Genomic DNA, 21,700 nt, shown 5'->3' with positions numbered 1-21,700 from the left:
TTGTGGTTTTATCCAGATACGGTTACAATAACGCATACGTTTTTACCCCGTCGCGACTCGGTGAGAATTTCAATTCCCAAGAATTCTCCATATAAATACAACCTGCATCTCGGAACTCACATATCAGTCTTCTCTGGCACTCCGAGTGGTCAGAAGCTCGCAGCATCCCCGGATCCTAGAAAGATACACGTCGGCAAAATTTTCTCAACCCGTTACGAGCCGCGATGTTTCGAAAAATAGTCGTCATTCTATTCCTAGTTTCCTCGACTTTGGGCTGTCTGATAATCAACTGCCCGCGAGGCGGAAAAAGAGACGGAGGATTCAATCCGTTTAAATATCAGGTCAGAGAGGTAAGTGCAATTCGTATCTACTAGAGGAAAAACTGCACAGATAAGATGAATTTGGTCAAAGATTGTTGAGTAACTAGTTACGATTAATTAATTAATTACCGCAGTGCTCCGCCTGCGGACCCGACAGGCAAGGACAATGTTTCGGGCCGAAGATTTGCTGCGGTCCTTCGATTGGATGTTTCTTCGGTACCGCCGAGACTCATAAATGTCGGAAAGAAAGTCTTTATTCGAGACCATGCACAGCTGGGTTTGCAATGTGCAGAGGAAATACCGGCCGATGCGCAGCTAATGGAATTTGCTGCTCACAAGGTATTTTGACAAGAATTTCGAAAGTGACATTTCTTACGATGCTCGTTCCAAACTATATTTTCATATTTTATTACTTGCGCAATATCGATAATATCAATTTACTGATCGGTGTAGCCAATCCAAAAGGAGTTGGTTATTTTGAATTTCGCGTATCTCTAATTTGGGGAAAATTCTAAACTTTCCGTAGATCGTTTACACCTGATATTAGCAATGGAATTCCTTGTTTCGTCAAATAATTAACCGTAACGCGTGTTTTAATTTACTTTCAGAGTCATGTTACGTGGATCCAAATTGTAAAGTCAGAAGTGATATAATCCAAATGAGTAAACAGGCTACAAGCTTCGACATGGACAAGATTTACTCTGAGAGCAATTCTCTTAACGACGAATAATGCGACTATAATTAAGTTTGCGACCATGAAATCCTTTTATTTGCTTCTTTGGGCTTAAGTCAATTCAGTAGAAAGATTTTTGATAAAGCGAGTGTGTCTTGTTTGTTAGTGTACTCGAAATAAAAAATTACTACTAAGAACCATTTGCTCCGTCAGCTGTGGAGAATTAGCCGAACGAAAGTTTTCCGTGACCCTTTTGCTTCTGGAAGCGAATAAGCAAGACACACCCGATATCGAGAATCAAGCTTTTTCGTTGTTTGTAATTAGACGCCTGATTCGATGCAATACGCACTCGAAATGTGTGTGAAAAATAGCGAAAAGGAAACATGTAAGTGAAAAAATAAATTACAGTTCACAAAATAATTAAACGTTGAATATCCAACCCGGCCAACTTTCTTCAAATTATCAAGATTACGCATTGCACGTATAAATGAACAGGTATCTCGGAATCACGGATGACACCGATGTTTCAAATTCAAATGAAACATGGCGCATAACCTCCAGATGGTGCTGTGAATCATGGCGTTACCCTGTGCGCGATTAGCGTGCGACGTACTGCGAAGAAAGCATATATTCCGTTGTCAATATTTGACAGTTTTAAATGTCGAGCGTGATTTTAGAACTGGAACGGCAAACTCTTTCCGCGAAAAGGGTCGTTTGCGCGACGAGAACTCGAAGCGTTACATAACCTGTTCTGCGCTCGTCGCCTCGGTCCTCGGATATGTCTTGTACAACTGGAAGGAGGATTTTAGGGGGGATGTGGCGGGGTTCAAGTTTGAAAATGTGAAATCTCCCTTTCCCGCCATTCACGCGGCAACGAACGTATTCGCGACTAACGTAAACCATAATCGCGACAAGTACAACTTCATTGCGGACGTCGTCGAGGTCTCCGCACCGTCCGTGGTTTACATCGAAATGAAGGATCAGCGAAGGTGAGTTTATCGGTACCTACATGTTCGAATTGCTTTCTACCACGTCTGCCGGTCGAATATCTGACTTTACTTCGTTTTCGTCTGAACCAGGATAGATTTCTTTACGGGGAAACCGATGACCACCAGCAATGGCTCTGGTTTTATCGTCAAGGAGGATGGTTTGATATTGACGAATGCGCACGTGGTTATTAACAAGCCGAATACCTCTGTCAAGGTAAACGTAAGTTCCGTCTTACAGCTGTGTTATTAGAGCACTGTAATCCAGTAATTTTTGGTTGAAGGTTCGACTGCAAGATGGTACCAGCTACACGGGAACCGTTGAAGATATCGATATGAAGAGCGACTTGGCCACGGTTCGCATAAACAAGGTAAAACAGGCCAGAAGTTATCGTTAACATTGAAGCTTCAAATTCCGGATTTGGGACGCGGTCTTAAGTTTGGTAGTTTCCGTTTTGTGCTGGGAAAAACTCGGAATATTGACCTTGGTTCTGAGGCTGGGTTTTCTTATGAATTCAGAAAATGCTGAACTCATTGAGAGATCGTGAATTATTGTCGGTAATTGAGAATACAGTTTTTAGAATCACTTTTCACAATTCGATTTATTGATCTATTAGAAATCACTTAAAGGAGAGGCAAATATACTAATAATTAGAATCACTAAGGAACTTAATTTTACCTGCAGTCAAACCCTGGCAATTATTCGTAGTTTCTAGAAAGACATTGCTATATTCGTTTTGCGAACTGAAGTGTATGTGGATGATTGTATGCAAGGGATATTATTGAATTGCAACAACTAGTTTGCTGCTGACAATTTCAATTTTTGTTGTGATCCGTACAGATATTTTATATTTTACTCTACGACAGTAATTAATTGCTTATCCTCCATTCCACTGAACATCCGGAACTTTATTTTTCAATCATTTAATTAAATTCTCGGTTCTTTGTTCAAAACAAGCAAGAATATCGACTTCAGTCTTCCGTTTATGGGTAATATAAAAAAATGTGATTTCAGTCAATAAATAAGGAGGGAAACATTCTGCTAAGTCTTCCACGCGAATGTCGGAATGATCGTTTTCGTATAAATAGAAGATGAAATTATGGGGAGAAAAAATATTGCCATATGTCGAAATAGTATTTCTATGGAACCAGTGATCGATGAGACAAGATCTGTAGGATTTTGCACAAAGATTACACGCTCTATGCACCCTTGTTTTAGACCAATTTGCCGGTTATGAAGTTGGGAAGTTCTTCAACCCTGAGGCCAGGGGAGTTTGTCGTAGCTATCGGATCGCCATTAGCCCTTAGTAACACTATTACCAGCGGAATTGTTAGCAGTGTCAACAGACAAAGTGAGGAGTTAGGATTACACAACACAAACATGGGCTACATACAAACTGACGCAGCTATTACCGTGAGATGTTGTGCTATCAAAATATCATTGAAAGTCCGTTATTAAATCACAAACTTTAATTTCGTCAATTTTTCTCATACACACGCCGTTCAGTTTGGCAACTCTGGTGGTCCTCTGGTAAATCTTAACGGCGAGGCAATCGGCATAAATGCGATGAAAGTAACCGCCGGCATATCTTTTGCCATACCGATCGATTATGCAAAGGATTTCCTGAAGAGGGTGGAAGAGCGTCGAAAATCGAAAGGTACGGAAATCGTTTGAAAAATTACGAAATATCTGCATAGCTTGTAGGATACATTAACTGTAATAATGGCGAAACTGTACTATCACTGTGTGCTTGACTGGTTAAAGTATTCGCATGATCGAAAATGGCACTGGCCTTAGGCTTCACAATTCTAGGTTCGCAGACGAATATCGAGAGTCCGAGAAGGCGCTACTTGGGGATTACTATGCTGACTTTGACCCCTGATATCTTGTCCGAATTACATCAGCGTAATGAAAATATCCCGTGGAACGTCAGGCACGGTGTTTTAGTCTGGAAAGTTATCGTTGGATCGCCTGCAGACGTGTAAGTTTAATGCTTCAGCATTCCTCATCAGATCTATGATATCATGGGGCGAACACAGTACCTGGTCACATGCAAAAACATTAAACCCCTTTGCTGTTACATACCTATAATTACTGTTTCATTATGAACGTCCCATATTCTCAGTTCTGTTAAGCATTCTGGCAAGAACTAAATAAAGAGTCGACCGTAAATGTGCAATATTCACCCGACACCAGGATTAATCCAACCTGCTATCTATCTACTCGGTATTAGTAATATAGTATGTGGTTTCATTCCCCTGAGTGCTGAGGTACGATTTAGCTTAATCTTACGTCCGCCAAACTTTGGTTGGATATTATTCGTCCGACCTTCGACCAATTGAAATTCTGCAATTAATTTTGAACAGAGGTGGATTAAAGCCCGGAGACATCGTGACGCACATTAATGGGGAGCCGGCAAGGGCCGCCATTGACATTTACAAAGTCCTTGAGAAACCAGGTCCCGTGAATGTGACCGTCGTTAGAAGCGGACAGGTCGTCCAAGTTTCCGTTGTGCCCGAAGAAGCGTGAGAGAAAACCTCAAAATATAATTATAAATTTTAGCTATGAAAAAACAAACGAAGACGTCAAACATTTATTCAATACAATGTTGTTACAATATTTGAAGAGCTGTACAGAAAAGAACATAAAATAAATAAATTAAGAATATACAACTGTACCCAATAATTCTACACTCATTTGCACACACACCTGCGTCAATAGAACCTGTATTCCGCACTAGTATGTTTCATTCGATTCATAAGTCATCTGAACTGTATGTACGCTCCAATAAAGATTTTCATTGACTGGAATTCCTGCGAACAACTGTTTACCAGAAAATTGAACATCCTGCAGATTCAAGACAAAAGGATCTTCAATGGATTTCTAAAACTATATTCTCCCTCTCTTTCACTACAGAGTCCTTCATCTGCATCCCGTAGCGGTCATGTTGAACGAGTTTCTCAACGTCGTTTTTGCAACCACGTATAATATATCATAGTCCTTGGTAATTTGCGGCTTTTGGTATTCGAGTAGCCAACTTCAGCTTCACCGGCTCGCAGGCGAAGTCCTGCTGTTCTTTTTTGCGCGGTATAATGGCGTCGCAGGGTTGCGCTTCTGGGCTTATCTGATCGCTAATTTGTTGTCAGCAGAGTTGTATTGTGCCCGGTAACTGCCACCCACCATAAAATAAAGTATAAACAACGCGACAATGGACCGCCGAGCCGTGCATACAAGCGGCAACGACGACTGTCCAGGATGTAACTCGTCCGCGAGGAGATTTTTCACGGCAATTTAACAACGCCTCAAGCATCCGTGCAACGCTCACCAATTTTTAACAACCATCTCTCGACTCCAAGCCAAGCAATTACCCAGAATTGATGCCATTTCAAGATTGCGTATCAGACTTTAATTCTGCAATTTAGTGATTTAGGTACATCATTTCTATACCAATTTTAAATAACATAATCTGATTGTGAAAACAAAATTTCGATTTACATACCGAGTGTCAATGAGATTTGAAAGTGTCCAAGGCTCGGATTCTTGTTTTCATAATGAGTTATTTTCATATACTTTCATCGGATAGATCTTTACATGCAGGTGTAGTTTTGTGCCTACATCCCATTATGGCGCGCAATGAATTAATTCGATTCAACAAACATTATTCTTTTTCAACTTGAAAATAAGATAAAATTTTTAAATGAAATTCGTTATTAAAATGGGTACACTCTCTCGCAAAAAATATTTGCATAGGTTAATCGTTTGCAAGCTCACAAAAGGAAAAGGGTCATGTTCGTAGTTCTCATTGTTTTTCACCCAACGTGGCCTCGCGACCGAATCGAACAAAAACCTGGGCACCGGCATAATTTCGGTTCTACTCGAGGTACGCATAGACGGTAGCGAGATCAGGTCCCACTATCCTGCAGACTATATTAAGCGACCGCAGTTTACGAGCCGAGTGTCCTTTGCCGACGAGACCGAATCTCTTGGGCGTCTGGTCGGCTGGGTGTGGTGTGGTGGTGGTGGTGGTGGTTGGTTAGCAAGGTAATGCAAGCGATGCCCTGAAGTGGTCACCTGGTCCGATGCTCCAGGCCTTGTTGTTCGGGACGTCATTTTTATCGAGGTTTATTATACCCTCGTAGAGCACCATCCTCGTCGCAGTCGTGTTCAACGTCTCGGTTATGACGCATATATCAAAAGCTAGTGGGGAAAAATGAAGGTATATCTGTAGCGTACTTGCCTGCATCCACGTTCCGCCAACTCGTTCGTACAATAACCGAAGTCAAAGCCCGGGTCGAGGGGTCAAACCACCCCTCTTGACACAGTCGATATTCAAATGCGTCGTACAGTCGAGCACGCGGAAGCCTTCAAAGAATCGCACTGTGATATTCATATACTCGCACTCCGCGACCGGAAATGGAAACGTCAAAAGTAGGAATGAGCTATTTTCAGGGCTCTCTGCAAGCGATTGTCGACGTGCAATCCTTCAATAATTTATTTTACTTTTTCGTAACCAGCTGGTTGTATCCGACGAATATGATCCAACGTTTATCCCAAGCTTGCGAGTAATCGGAAAGCTTGGAAAAACACGATGCCTTAACGTTTCAATTCTCTAGATTTTAATCGGTTCGTTTTATTCTCGAATATCCTGCTTGTCGGAAAACAATTTCAAGCAGTTCTGGTTTCAATTATACTTTTGCTGATAAGTTCGGAATTTCTTATATATTTTCCTAGTCCTTACGTTTTTCGAATCATGTAACTCCAATCTGTGTGAATTGTCCGTATAATTGTAGGTATAGGAGATGGGTGATATAGTTCGGATTGCATTAATTTCAAGAATTCGAATGTCTTACTTTCATAAAGGAAAATTTGTAACCTTTTTGAGGTATAATTTGGAAAATCATCAAGCTTAGAACATCTGACGTTCATTTACAGTGAATTAAAAATTTATTTCCTGTCGCGAATATTTTTAAACACGACTCTGCCAATTGAAATATTTCTACCGCACAATTTGTTTTAAAAAACTACATATCACGACGAAGCGTAGATTTTTAAAATAGTGCGAAGTTTATAAAAAGAAAGCTTAGGTATCTAACCATAGTTTTTGCAACACTATAAACGTATTGACTATAAAAATAGTGAGAAAAAAGAAACGAACAAAACATCCGCGATTGCTCGGCAGGAAAAATCACTGAAGCAAGATCGAAATAGGAAGGTTGTTTGCACGGAAGCGTAGTTTGGCCAGTCTGTCTCGAGCGTAATGCGGGCAATGACAAAGCGTTCACCGGCGAACGAGACAATTATAGACAACTGGATATACGCACATGGAGCGAGCGACAATGACTATGTGGATCGATTAGCGTACAGTCCGGATCCCGAGGGTCCAGCTTTGCCAGATAGGGCTGCCCACACAAAGGCGGCTGCAGAAAGGATAGGAGAAAAGTAACGGGCAAAAAGGCGAGAAGAAGGCAGCAGCGTAGGTGCTTCGTGCTTTGCGGAGTCGCGATTATTCAACCGATTACACACGTCGCGAGTTCCTCCTTCGTCCGCGGTGTGCGAATCGCGTGGGCGCGAATTCTCGCAATGAAAGATCTTGACCTCCTATACACTGTGCAATAATGAAGTCTCGAGTGCATCGCATGCCCACATTTATATACCTATACATTGCATAAATCCGCGTTAAAATTCTGTGTAGCACTTCTGCCGCAGTTCGTAGCCGGATTTGCAGGGGTGGTTTTTTCTTAATCTTTCTTTTTTTACCGCGGGATGCATCCGGGGGGAAAAACGTGAGGAGCGAGGCGACGACGCGATATGCTTGAGGTACTGTTTACTGCATATGCTTTGAAAGACCCAAAGGATTACGGGGCGAATATACGCGCTACACTGACTCTCGGTTACCTCTGCAGCCGGGGGTGAACGATACTCACTGCGGAGTTGAGCGTGGGCGTTCTTCGTGTCTCTATATCCGCGGGCCCGCGGGAGGAAATAAATATATCGTCGTCAGAGCGATACACGGCGATAAGATCAGTCTGTGGAATACACCCATCTGGTGGGATGGATGTCTCTGGGGGGGTGGGGGGGGGGGGGGAGGATAACGATATGCATTTTTAATATGCTTCCGCTTACTAGATACAAGTACAACCTACTATGCGCGCAGCCTGGACGACGACGACGCGCGAGATTTAGTTCCCTCTCAGACTTATTGCTTCATGCGGCGACGGTCCCAGCCCCGGGGTATACAGCTTGGAAAAAGTACTCGGAATTCCGCGGATGCTTCGGACAATCTGCGCGAATGCCTTATACACACGGACTCGTGGAATCCAGAACCCGGATGAAAAATCCAACCCAAGGCAACAACGGTTACCCGCCCGGATTGCAGGATGCTTGCAAATAATGATCATGCACTGAACAGTCGGTGGGTGCTTTCAAAAAAGTTGTATATTAACAGCTTCGCGGCTAGAGATCCGTCTCCGTTCTGTACGCGTTTATACTTTCAATCTCGTGTATACGAGTATCGAAAGTTTCATACAAAGGCGCAGAATTTTTTTAACGAGATTTCCTTCCGTAGGTCAGATTCTAAACTTACTCGTCTCCGGAAAAACCTATGAATCACTGAAATCCAATTTCTCGGGCAAGACGAAAAAATCTGAAAAAGATCGTAGTCGATTTTTCCAAGGCATACCTTATAGGCACTTCCAATGTGTACAAAGAAGCAAGAAAATCCAGACGGGTCAAAATGAAATTGACCGTTCGATTAAACATGTATAACGTCCCTGGTGCGCAGCTCGAATATTGAGTCTACTACTTCTTCGCATAACTCGATATCAACCCTTTAACTCGACAAACAACTCGCACTGTTTACTTTCAGTTAGAAATCCAGCCGGGCTCTAACGATCAGTGAATCCCCTCCGGCTCTCTGCGAGAGAGGAACGAGTTGCCGTTGATACTCTCTCTTGAGGGGGACGGAGAGCTGCCGAAGACGAGGAAAGAAAAGCGAAGGATACGATGATAAAGGCGAGAGGAGATAGCGGCTTTGCGATCTTTTGATCTTGATCGTTCCGGCTATTAGCAGGAGGTAGATTACGTTTATCCGAGTGCTGTGCGATCATCCTCACGTTAACAGCTATTTCAGAATTGCATTACTGTATTTATTAGTGCTCTGTTGCAAGGCGGCGACTCGATATTTAACGTGGAAAATGGTAACAAACAATAAAACACAGAGAACAGTGTCCAGACTCTAACTTTCATAAAAAATCTTGAACTACAGACCTTTTACGTTGCGAATAATATTTTCAGAGGTTTTTCTCGTGATCTTGGCCCATGCATATTTTATACGTCTTGTCTTTGAAGAAATGAAAGAACAAGTTCTTTGCCTTCAGGCGTATACATAATATAAATCACAGTAAAATGTTTTATTAATCGCATAATATAGTCACGGTAGTTGAAATGATTCGTATAATCAGTGATCGAATGGACTGCGAAAAAGGTATTCCAGTTTTGGTCGCTTCTCACCCGCAGGACGCGTTTGTGTTATTTGTTAATTTGTGTGATATATTATATTATTAAAACTGACCGTCCTTGAGGCTTATAATTAGTAGACAATATTTCGCAGCCTGGTTTTTTCAAACAAATTATGGAAATTCAACGGACATGAATTGGTTCAGAACTCGGACCTTATGGATCCTAAATTTGGTCTGAATACATTTCCGCGTTGGATCGTATTTCGCTTCAGTTTTTCATTATTCGGAGCCATCCGGAACATTCTTGCGTACCACTATCCCCACAAAACCTTCAACGGATACTTTATACGCATCTGTAATGGATCTCAGTTAAGTATTTGACGAATCAAGATCACGGATTTTCCATTTGCGCGCTGGCATCCATGACGCAACACGTTGGCGGAATTGCCTAGATCTGTTTCTTTTTTTATTTTTTTATTTTTATTTGTATGATACAATCTTGTTATTCTATTGACAGTTAAAATATGTCGGTTCACTGAAAGAGTGTTTGAAATAACCGAAAATACCTTCCTGTGTGTACAAAAAATTGTTCGGTATGTATACCTAATTATTCCATGTTCAAATGCGAATATAATAAAAGTGTTCTGATTGTCGTCGCTCATAGCTTTTAAGCCCCTTGTATCATTAATCCACTGAAGAACGATTATAACGATCGCCAACTGTATGTGCAATAGCCAAACCGGCTGTAGTAAACAATCCGGAAGACTTGAAGCGTACATTGACAATAATATTTAAACCAGCCTAAGCAATTTATTGCAGAACATTAAATTAGTTTGGTGCGTGCATTGAATGAAGATTAGTTTATTTTGCTCTCAATTCCAAACAACAAACATGATTTCTCGTTTAGCAATTTTATTTTCGTTCCGTTCCGAAGCTTCTTTCATTTCTTTTTTCACTCTGACATTTTTTTTCATCCATTGTAATCACTGAACCAATTCACGATCCAGATGATCTACCGTGACACATTGAAGCATGCCTACTCGCCGCAGGCTCTTACCGGTATCTAATTCAACGTTCGAATCATTACAAACAGAGCGGCGTCGTTTTTCAATAAAAGTCGAGCCAGATTATTAAAATTCACATTTTTATCATCACTGTAGTGTATAATTTAAACAACGTTTCCTACAGTCAGATTAAATTTTCGAATTTTCGATCGGTGACTGACAGTAATCTCACCTTGAAAGCATTTGTCGTCAATTTTCTGCAGACTGGTAATTCGCACTGCATTCCACTTGATCAGCGTTCGAGCGTGGATCTAATCTTTCTCTGTCAAAGTTCTCAACTAGATTATCCCCATCTAAAACTTCTTCGTCCCTGTAACGTCTATCTTCTCATACCGTTACATCATACCGTGGATCGATGTATTATATAATCCTGTTCGTATTGGTGGGTTGAGTTACTACCGTGTAAGCGACTTTGCATTTGAACAAAACATAAAGTAAAACAAGATCGATAAAAAAAGTTGAAAATAAAAATCCATGTAATATGGAAACGGAGGAACTGGTATGGGTGCGTATACCACGAGGCAGAATAGAGTCCCTTTCCTAGTGATTTCTTGCAAACAAATTAAGATTGAGATCGAGCAACTGCGAAGAGGAGACTGTTTGTATTCACTCATCTGCGAAAAATGCTCTCGCTTCCCTTCACTCTGCAAAGGTACTGCATAAGGTACTGTTCCTGATCCGTACGCCTGCACAGCAGTACACAAATTAAAATGAACACTATGCCGAATGTAACTCTCTCTCTCCCCCCCCCCCCCTCTCTCTCCCCCTCTCACTCTTTCGTTCTTTCTTGCGGGTCAGACGAATGCCGCAGGTGGTCGAAGACCATGGAAAGTCGTTCGCTGGTCGCGGAGCATTGAACGGCCTTGAGAGATGATCGTGAAAAGACAGACATACATACCTGGCCCGAGTATTATTTTATACCCTTGCAGGTATTCTCCGAAGTTGTACCATTCGAGAAAGAGAGTTTCTTTGCCAATGTCATTTTTCTCAGACATCCCCTCAGGCCTCGGGGTCCAGGATCTGCTGTCACCCCTGTTTGTGGCTTGACTTTCCATCTTCATTTTCCTCGCTTTTTGCACAAGCAAATTTTTGCATCCACTCGACTGGGTGACAAGACGATTGAGAAACCAGGTCGTGAAAGACGTTGAGGCGAAGCTTTGAACCTTTTTTTTTTATCGAATGTAGGCGTATCGACGAAACATATCTCCGGCCGTGCGTAAAGTTCAATTTTATCAATTAACCGATGCTAGCTGGAATCGACGAATAGCTTTTTCTTTCGCAAAGGCCGATCGGCTCCTTTTCCTTCGCTATGCATATACTTCTCCTCCGTGAGCCTGGCAAACAATCAACCAGCGAAGGGTTCGTCTCCGAGACTCGAGCCAAGTCTGGCAAATTCGAATTACGCCGGAATCAAGCGTTCTCGTTTCCATCCCTGGCGTCGCGTGGAGGCGGGGTAAATAAAATCAAGACAGAATTTATCGAAATCCTCCCCCACGTAGCCAGAAATAAATCGCCCAAGTCCCCGGGCGAATTCGGCGTCCTAATCTAACGTCGCGTAATCGAATTCCTGTTGCGAATAACCACGATCCATTGGGTACTTACACAAAAGGTAAACTTTGCCGACAAGTGTTCTGGAATAAAAATTTTAAACCTTATACCAACACAATGGTGTCTCAGCATCGAGCGTTTTCGCGTATTAAGCAAGTCGTGTGAAAAAAAAAAAAAAAAAAAAAGTGAAATCGGAGCAGATTTGATCCAATTTTCCTGCACTCCGAGTGTGATTGAACGAGAGAAGCCCGATGTCTGATAAATCCGTGAGTCTCTAACGCGATCATACGATATAAGATCAAAAGGGCACTCGACTGTGAAGTGTAATAAAAAAGTTGGGTATCAAAAAATTCCCTCTTCATATAAGACACTGCAGCCAGTCCTTGATAGATGAAGGATCACACCCTTTTAGGCTTCGTAAAAACATCGCGTCCCGAGTCGCCGGGCGTGAGTTCTTCGATAAGTTGCCTCGAAATGCGGAGACAAAAGTGTGGGCAGGAGCCGAGCGATATCCTGTTGCGTCAAATTCGAGATTTAGATGCTCACGAGCTCAGAGCAAGGTCGTCGGTGGCGAACAGCTCGCAAAGGAACGCCCAGCGTCGGTTTGCGACCCACCAGGTATCGGGTCCGAGATTGTTGACTGGTTCGACCACGCCTGGGACAATGATTTGGTGAGCGGATTCTCGGTGCAGCCGACCTTCGCCAGCCGGACTGTCCTCAGGTTCCTGGTTCGCCCAGCGACTCACCAACACAACTGCCGAGGTGCGATCCGAGCTTGGGACTATAAAAGTCAAAACCAGATCAGAAGCAAAGTGTATTGCTCCAACAGTCCTTAGACTACGAGGAGGTTGGCAAAGTAGTATTATATTATTCCAAGATGCAGACTGCACTGGTGAGTATACATTCAAATTCTCATACGCATTATCTCTGTCGAGATAAAGTTCGACCTACGCGGTGCGTTTTAGAATCGGGCTTGAGTGCGTTCGATTAGATAGGATAAAGATAGAAAATACGTATGTTCCGGTGAATGCGAAGGTGAAATCGTTCGACAATTTTTCGTCGACAAAGAAATCTAATGCAGTGATAGTTGAACTCGGATGGTCGAAGTATCCGGTCCTTCCGTGAGAAATTATCTTTCTAAACCTATGATCTTGACTTTGGAAAAATTAACCGTAAAGCCTCGAATTCACAGAAGTTTGGTAAAGTTTTGAACGTTGTAATTATTTCTTGTTTCTCTTTGTTTCGCCAAATTGCGTGGGTATAATCACTTGACGACTTCATTACTCGATTGATTTTCACAGAATTGAGAACGGAATAAGTTTCGGGACTTACCGTCGCACTCAAGATTTCTTATCCTTTCTAAATTACACGTTTGGTTAGCAAGGAAAAAGAAATTACTCCGCAAATTTCCGAAAATCATGTTCCACGCGCATCAGCTATCGAACAAGTTCCACACGTGCAAAGTTTATCGGTTTAATTTTTCTGCAGCGTTCAAGGAACTGTTTGACGTCGAAATCTTGAAGCCTAAAAGTTTGTTTCATTGCGAACTTCAATGGTTTCCATACATGTTACTATAAAGGCAACGATATTAAAACACATTTTCAACTCAAAGGTCCTTCATGTTTGAAAATAACTTATCAGTTGAAAACTGTGCGATCGAATTGATCGTGCTACAATTTTGGAGGAATAATACTGCCACCGCTCGAGCTCAGTTCGCCGTCCCACGCGTTATGTACGAACCCATAACGGGGGACTAGAGAAGGCAGTATAGCATAGGAAAGGCAGGGTCTTGACCGCTACAACTCCCATGGATCTTATATTGGGCCGTAAAGTCGGTGCGGGGGATCTGAATCCCATGCATAAATAAACTCTCAGGAGTTGGTCCTGGTGGCTTAAGGTGTCGCGACGTGGGAGGGTGGAAAATTGCCGGTGAACAACTACCTTGGCTTAGGCAGCTCCGGGTTGGTGATAATTCGACAAATAGTTCGGCAAAGTGAGCCTGCAACGGCTATGGGGGAATCCGAGTAAATGTACGGTTGTAAATTTTCTCTCATTTTTTACCACCTCGTATATATTCATACGGTACATGTGCAAATCCACGCGTGCAGATACCGCGGTAAGTTACGGTCAAACGCGATCGCAGACACACAGAGCTACGCTTCCCACTGCGATATATCGCATGGTGAACCTTACACAGATTCCCTCTCACCGTGAGATTATTTTTCCAAACGGTGATGGTTCGCGTGTGTAATTGAATAATAAAAATACGAGGCACTACATGCATACATTTTCCGGCTAAGCCTTGGCTCGATATTCAAACACACGAACTGGCGTATAACGGAACGGCTGAACGGAGGGCAGCCTGAAGAGAGATTCTTAGAGAAATGGAATTTTTATTACACGCCTGGTAAATCTCTCTTGATGGATCCTCAGTGCCAAGCAAGTATATTGTACTGGTATATCATACCTGTATATAACCGCAGGGCACAACGTTTATGTATCTCTCTTGGCGAAGAAGTAAAATTAGCAAACGGTGGGAAATAAACAGACGTGAGTTCAGCTTCGAATATCCGCCGGGTTCTATTATTATTATGTTAAAGAATATTTACACGCATACCTGCATATTATTACGGGAAATTTCACATTGACCGGTAAGCTTATTTTCTTGAAAACTGATGCGCCAACTTTTTTATTGGATCTTTGAACAATATTAAAATCCACAGTCGTGCCTTCGGTACGACTCGCCTGATGTTCAGTGAATTGAACAGTTCGGATGAACGTGAAAGCAAATCGCATCACGGAGTTTCAAAAGTTGTCTGAGCGTCAATTTTCAAATCTTAAGTACTTAACCGAAGGCTTCAAAAGTTTCCATTCCCGCGTCTAATGCTTCAATATAAAATTTTCGTCCGAGTCACCGAGTAATCTTACCGTTTCGAATCCTGGCGATGCAAAAGAGAAATACCATGTTAGCCGATAACAATAGACCGATTAAAAATAACTCTTATCAATATCGTAAGTAAAGATGAAGACCTGCGAGAATTTTACAAAAGTTTAGAAATGCGATTTTACTATATTATATTTAAAAAATTCAAGATAAAAGCACGCACAGGTTTCAAGCTCTCCTTTTTCTCCTTCCGCAGATTCTTCTGTCATCGGCATTGGCCGTGAGCACAGGGAGCATAGTATCGCTGGTTCCGATTTCGTACGTGGCGAGTCCGCTGCCGACGTACAACCATGTCCAGAACACCCTGACTGGCGAATACGCCTACAACTATGCCGGAGGTCCGTCGGCCAAGGAAGAGATCAAGACCCTCGACGGAGTGACGCGAGGCGCGTACAGCTACATCGACGCCTTCGGCATAGTCCAGTCGGCCCAATACGTCGCGGACAAGGACGGCTTCCGTATCGCGGCGACGAACGTGCCGACCGACGCCCAAGTCGGTGTAAACGTCCCGCTGGAAACCCCCGAGGTTCAGGCCGCAAAAGCTTCCCATTTTGCGGAGCACGCGAAGGCCGTGGCTGCTTTGGGCCGCAGGAAGCGCAGTCTGAGCCACGCCGCGACGGCCGTTTCCAGCCAGTACCACCACCAGGAGCACGAGTCCCTCAAGCTTGAGGCCCCGCTCTACGAGCAGTACCTCTCCGCCGCCCCACTCCAGGCTTATACCAGCTACCAAGTACCGGTCGCCGTTTCGACCGTTCCGACCGCCGTCTCTCACCAATCCAGAAGCCAGACCCACAATAACGCCAGGATCGAGCTTTCAGCGCCCCTCGCCTATGCCCAACTTGCAAGCCCTGTTGCCGCCGTTCCCGAGCAGGTGATTAGCTACCACGAGGCCGTCGCACCGGTCGCCGTTTCGACCGTTCCGACCGCCGTCTCTCACCAATCCAGAAGCCAGACCCACAACAACGCAAGGATCGAGCTTTCGGCGCCCCTTGCTTACGCTCAATTTGCAAGCCCCGTTGCCGCCGTTCCCGAGCAGGTGATCGGCTACCAGGAGGCCGTGGCACCGGTCGCTGTTTCGACCGTTCCGACCGCCGTCTCCCACCAATCGAGGAGCCAGATCCACAACAACGCCAGGATCGAGCTTTCTGCGCCCCTTGCTTACGCCCAATTTGCAAGCCCCGTTGCCGCCGTTCCCGAGCAGGTGATCAGCTATCACGAGGCCGTCGCACCGGTCGCCGTGGCCGCCGTGCCGACCGCGGTTTCCAGCCAGAGCCGGTTCCAGGTCCACAACAGCCAGACGGTCGAGGTTCAGAGCCCAGCTCACCTCGAGCCTGTCGTTTCCGTAGCTCCGGCCGCCCCGGCCGCTCCTGGGGATGATTCGGTCGTCGTTGAGGCGAAGACCGCCGACGCTGCCGCGATTCCGGTCGCCACGGTCGCCTCTGTGCCGACCGCCGTCTCCAGCCAGAGTCGGACGCAGGTTCATTCTGGTCAGCGCGTCGAGATTGAGGCTCCGCAGGTCTACGCCACTCGACTCATCGACTCCTACGGTAATCCAGCGGTCGCCGTCTCCTCCGAGACACTCTACGCACCGTCTCATCTTGTCGCTCAGCTGCCCCAAGACACCCCGGAGGTCGCCGCCGCCAAGGTAGCCCATGCCAAGGCTTACGCCGCCGAGCTTGAAAAGCACCAAGGGTGGTAGGGAGCCACCCTTTGCGGAAAACGTTATGCATATATATATATACGACATTAGCGACTGATTTAGGCGCGTATTCTCGCCAGGGACTGGTCATCGGTGAAGAAATAATTATTCGCGATAATGCAGTGTGCGAATTTTCTCTGTAGGAAACTGTAACCGAAAGGGTGGTCTAGGATTCATTGCTAATTTGTTTTCATTATAGATCCGAATCGTTCTTTCGTATATGATTAAATTAGGTTATAAACTAATCATCATTGATTCAAAATCAACTTCAGGCGTTGAACTTTTTGCTTCTGAAAAGTTATACAGAACGTATTTTCAAAATTAGGTATTTAAAATTTGTTACGCTATCATCTAATGGACACCCTGGTACAGTCTAATTGTAAATTCTGCCTGTGACAATCAGAGAAAGAATTTTATGCATCGTAACCATACATTTTTGTTACTGTGCGATATCAATACCTGCAATTATATTCTTCGATGTGATAAGCATGATGAAAGTTGCACGTTTGTTTATAACAGAAATCACGATTCGTTTACAATTCCGTTTGTACACGAGTTTGTGATTCGTCGCTCCACTTCGAATTGACGATAGAGTTTCCGTTTTGCTACTCGATTCGCACGCGACATTATTGTATTACACCGTATAATCGTCTCTTACGGAGTCTCATTGCAGTATGGATCACTAAATTATTTGTATTATAAATCACGACGGTTAAAACCGTAATATAAAAAAAAGATTTGAAAGAAAAAAAGAAAAAAAAAAACTGAAAAACAAAAATAAAACCAAGTATCAATCAATCAAATGCTGCGTCTCTTTTATTGCCTCCCTTCCGACACGATTAACGCTGGGTAAATCTGTCAATTTTCTTATTGAGGCGATTATATCATCAGCGCTAATGACTCTCTGATCGAAGGGTTTTTATAGTCGTCGCTCAGGGGTTTCAATCCCGCGGTAACGCTTGTATCATTAATCTACTTAGCGCTTCCTAACACCGAATTGATTGATCGAATTTTACAGTCTCATCAAATTTATTACCCACCCTATTTCACTTCAATTTTCTTCACCACCGCGTGTTTGTCCTCACGTAAAAGACCTGTCTGTAAATAAAGACAACGAAGCGAGCTTAAAAATCGTTCAAATTTCAGGTAAATAGGTTCAACGACGAGTAAGGAGAAAATCCCAAAAGCTATCTAACTCTATTCTTCTTCATCTCTTTCTTCATCTTCTTTTTGTCCCATTGATTTGACATAAACCAAAGGCAACTGAGCTAATTGACTTGAATTCATCTTTATCATCCCACACTATCACTGGGCAGTAAATTTCCGATCATGAGAGAAGCGACGGGGTGCTTTCGCGGATCGGAGTGTTATCAGATGGCCGAGGAGCGCATGCAGCATGTCGGATTCTGCAGCGGTTATCTTGCTCACGGGGAGCCGATAATGGTTAAAACCGCAGGCGAGAGAGATACTATTCTTTGCTGAAATGACCGGTAGCCAGGAACGAGGAAGCCGAGAGTCGTAACAAGCGAATCTTAAGCCACCTTAGAGATCGGAGATCGGAGATCCGAGCCGAGGCAATGAACCCCGGCTAAGTTTAGCCGGCCTTCTGTATCGCTGCCCTTATCTAGCCGCATCCGAACGCAGCTGATGCGGTGAATTGAAAAGATTAAACGGTATTATTAGAGACCGGTGATTCCGGCGAGTGCGAGGAATTTAAAATAATCTTAAACCACTCGTAACTTGATGAATATCCCGCAGCTATGCGTCGTCGAGTGTCTGATTCCTCGTTGTTCGAAGCGTGAAAAATTTTACGAGTCACGAGTTTTTGCCTCGTTGACTTCCGAGATTAATACATCCAAGCCCTAGCCATAAACCGTTCTCCGTTGCACACGCACTCGCAGTCCTCTCGTTAGTCCCAGTTAGACGACGCAATTCCCTCATCGCAAAACCCCGCGAAATCCTTGCCCGATCGCCGTTGGCAATGCCGGAGGCAAAACTCGTTGCCATTTTGCGTGGGCGATTGCGGGCAAAAGGAAAAAAGCTTTACTCGAAGCGTAATCGGAATCGGGGGGACGATGCGTTTGTTGATTTTCCGGACGTTTAACGCTCTCGCGGTTCATTCGAGGAAAGTGATTGCTAATTAGCGGTGCACCGTTGGAAATGGATATCCTGTATCGAATCGCGAGCTAGAAGAAACCTTCTGTACTTACGGTAATTATGTTGCCCATCGATATGATATCGCAAAATTTAGTTTACACAATCAATGTCAAACACGTCAGATAAAAACCACGACGTGCTCAAAGCGCGACTGCGGGTAATCTTATAATATTGCGATTCGAAGTCTCGCGTAGAAAACATGCAGGGTATTATCGTCGCATCGACGCTGGTACTTGACCTGTTTCACCGTCAGATTTATTCGAAAATGTAAGAATGTGTTTGCAAAAAATTTCGCGTGTCGTTGGTAGTTCAGCAGATCTCGCGATCGGCTTCTCGACGCAATCCTCGTGTCTCAAGATCGTTAGCTAAAATGCAGCCGGGTGCATCGCGTGGTTGCAGACGAGAATTTATACGTACTGGTTCCAGTTTCTCTCTTTCTCTCTTTCTCTCTCTCCTTGAATTGGTAATCGTCGATGGTCAAAACGCTCCCGAGAGTCCGATGCCCTCTCGTATCTGGTACATGGTATCGTAAATGCAATAGATAGACGCCTTCTCTTGCCTCGCGGACAACGGTTTCTGGTCACTCCCATCGACGTTGTCCGTTCGGCTCGTTGTCTCGGTAGATCAGTAAGAAAAATACACCACCTTACAAGGATACATCAGACTCACGAAATCGAATCTCAACGTACATTGATCGACGATGCGAAGGTATTTCCTTCGCTTGAAAAAAACTTTCTCCATACTTTTTGGACGAATTGAATTAGGTGCCCGCCGGTTCGACGAATCGCTTCGAATAAATTTATCGACAGGTTTTGGCTTCGCAGTCCGTAAATAGTATTTGTTTTCAGGTGTATCGATGCAATATTCGGTGAGATAAACGACAACAGGAGTTTGTTTAAATTTCCAAATTACGACTAATTCAACCAAACGAATGATTTTTCTTTCTGCACCGTGTCCATCGATTTGATTTCGTGAATCATTAGTGAAAGTCCAAAGTCGGTGTTCAATATCGTTCATTGAACTTGTCCGATCAAGGTAGAAAAAGAAGAAAATGGTCATTAGCCCTGGCAAACGGCCTGATCATTCCAAGTACCAAGCAGAAGATGTCTGCCGGTAGTTTTTGCCGTTGATAAAAATCGGTGCAACAATAACGCTGGCGGTTGTGTAATTTCGATGAGTTATTTACGAGGAGCGGATTCCGCTACAGTCGGATGAGTTACGCTGTAAGTGCTGTGCTTTCAAGTTAGTTTCAGTTGGTATACAACGCGTCTGCCCACGTGTACCTAGGTATAGTCATACAATATCCTCGAGGACGAGGTGCGTCACGCACCCAAGATTACGCGTATAACATACCGCAAAGTAAGGTAATTTGTTACGCGATCTAAAACAGCGATTTTTTATTTTCCACGCAAGTAGTATTTACCCGTGGTGTGGTTTTTCGATGCGTTTGCTGGGAATGAAAATCAAATATGAATAAAAACCTGAAGGAAGGGGGAAAAAATGCAGTGTCAGTAAACTCTGGAGCGACGGAGAATGAGGCTCGTATTCTTTGTTCCCTGTCTTTCTGATCTGCAATATATACCTACCTACAGAGTGAAAGACAGGGAAGAGGATGAGCCGAAATAAAGATGGCGGTGTTTTTTGGAACTCGGGGCTTCGTCGATCTTGCTCTTACTCCTCTTCCGGACCTTTCTTTATCCATCATTATTCCAAGCCACAGAGGCGTGACATTTGTCGGATGATGAAGACCTGAGAAGGTCTGCTACCGACGTCGCACGGTGCAGGGCAACTATACAACAGGACAAAAACGGTGAATAAGAAAAATGGAAGTCCGAGAGTATACCAAAAGTGATGTATATACATAGGTATATACATACAATATGGGAGAAGTTGTAACGGTGCATCGACTGCAATTATGAGCACCCATTGATACGCGGCCACCGTTGCTTGTACAATCGATTATAGAAAGCCATTCTCCTAAGTATAATCTAATGACGTTATTAGAGCCTCCTTGTCAACACCGCGCCTTGTGCCGTTTCATCCACCGTGTAATTACGAGCACATTCGGTGCACGGCTCCGAGATGAAACATACAGGTACGTATTCCGCTCGGCAGTATCGCTCAAAGATTTGATTCTTCGAGAACGACTTTGCGGCTTCGTTCCGTGAATCGGAGGAATTGACGGTGCCGCTCATCGAGCTTTTTACCGCATATGAACTGTGGTTAGCCAACGTGTTGTCGCTATTCTATTACGTGAGGAAATTCCTCTCACTGAAATTAAGTAGTTAGAAAATAGACTTGACTTCTTGCGCTTTGGATCCATTACGAGGTTCGAAATCCCTCTCACCTGACCAGCCGTGGGATCATCTTGACTGTTTTCTTTTTCTCCATTCATTGGCCCATGGCAGATTCTGTAGATTCTGGTTCTTGCTGAGGTGGGAACTGTAATGCCAGCGGAAAACGTTGGCATCTACCTTATATGTAAGTACGGTGCCAATGCTGGTTGCACGCTTCCTCTTTTCTCGTCATCCCCCATTTTCCACTATTAATAACGGCTCGTTGAGAAAATGCATGACTTTGGTTCGAGTATATCTGTCAACATTTACAGAATTGTAAATTTTGTCTTAACCGCGTGCGAGACTTTTAAGGATTTGATACCTTATTCTTGGCTGATTGAGGAAAAAAATGGTTGCGATCTATGCATTGCCTGCGAAAATTCCAGACAAAATCAAGGTGTGAACAACGTGAATCGCATAACTCGGATGACGTTTCTTAATAGAATATTTGCATCGGCATGCGAAATACCGTTTCCCAGCAGGCCTCATTGTTCTCCTCTGCATCGAGTTATATT

General features: G+C 43.8%; 3 protein-coding genes across 6 annotated transcripts; all 3 read left to right on the top strand.

Moving 5' to 3' along the window:
- The first annotated feature begins 174 nt into the window (after nt 1–174).
- Nucleotides 175–1,428, top strand: LOC124174669 (neurophysin 1-like). Its single transcript, XM_046554015.1, has 3 exons — nt 175–350; nt 455–659; nt 929–1,428. The coding sequence occupies exons 1-3, from the start codon at nt 225–227 to the stop codon at nt 1,048–1,050; spliced, it is 453 nt and encodes a 150-aa protein (XP_046409971.1). The 5' UTR covers nt 175–224; the 3' UTR covers nt 1,051–1,428.
- Nucleotides 1,429–1,531: 103 nt separating this feature from the next.
- On the top strand, nt 1,532–4,657 carry LOC124174641 (serine protease HTRA2, mitochondrial). Of its 4 annotated transcripts, none has more exons than XM_046553958.1 (7): nt 1,532–1,982; nt 2,073–2,202; nt 2,264–2,350; nt 3,199–3,393; nt 3,487–3,637; nt 3,793–3,961; nt 4,347–4,657. In XM_046553958.1, the coding sequence occupies exons 1-7, from the start codon at nt 1,570–1,572 to the stop codon at nt 4,507–4,509; spliced, it is 1,308 nt and encodes a 435-aa protein (XP_046409914.1). In that variant the 5' UTR covers nt 1,532–1,569; the 3' UTR covers nt 4,510–4,657. The 4 variants fall into 4 exon arrangements, with proteins under 4 accessions (XP_046409914.1, XP_046409922.1, XP_046409897.1 ...); XM_046553966.1 differs by having other exon boundaries at nt 1,533–1,982; nt 2,073–2,196; XM_046553941.1 differs by having other exon boundaries at nt 1,533–1,982; nt 3,778–3,961.
- An 8,129-nt stretch (nt 4,658–12,786) lies between these two features.
- On the top strand, nt 12,787–17,479 carry LOC124174631 (calphotin-like). The gene is made up of 2 exons (XM_046553929.1): nt 12,787–12,941; nt 15,190–17,479. Exons 1-2 carry the CDS (start codon nt 12,927–12,929, stop codon nt 16,690–16,692), a joined length of 1,518 nt encoding a protein of 505 aa, XP_046409885.1. The 5' UTR covers nt 12,787–12,926; the 3' UTR covers nt 16,693–17,479.
- Nucleotides 17,480–21,700: the final 4,221 nt, after the last annotated feature.

This window comes from Neodiprion fabricii, chromosome 1 (genome assembly GCF_021155785.1).
Source record: "Neodiprion fabricii isolate iyNeoFabr1 chromosome 1, iyNeoFabr1.1, whole genome shotgun sequence".
Lineage (NCBI taxonomy): Eukaryota > Metazoa > Arthropoda > Insecta > Hymenoptera > Diprionidae > Neodiprion > Neodiprion fabricii.
This window is presented reverse-complemented; position numbering and strand designations above follow the sequence as displayed.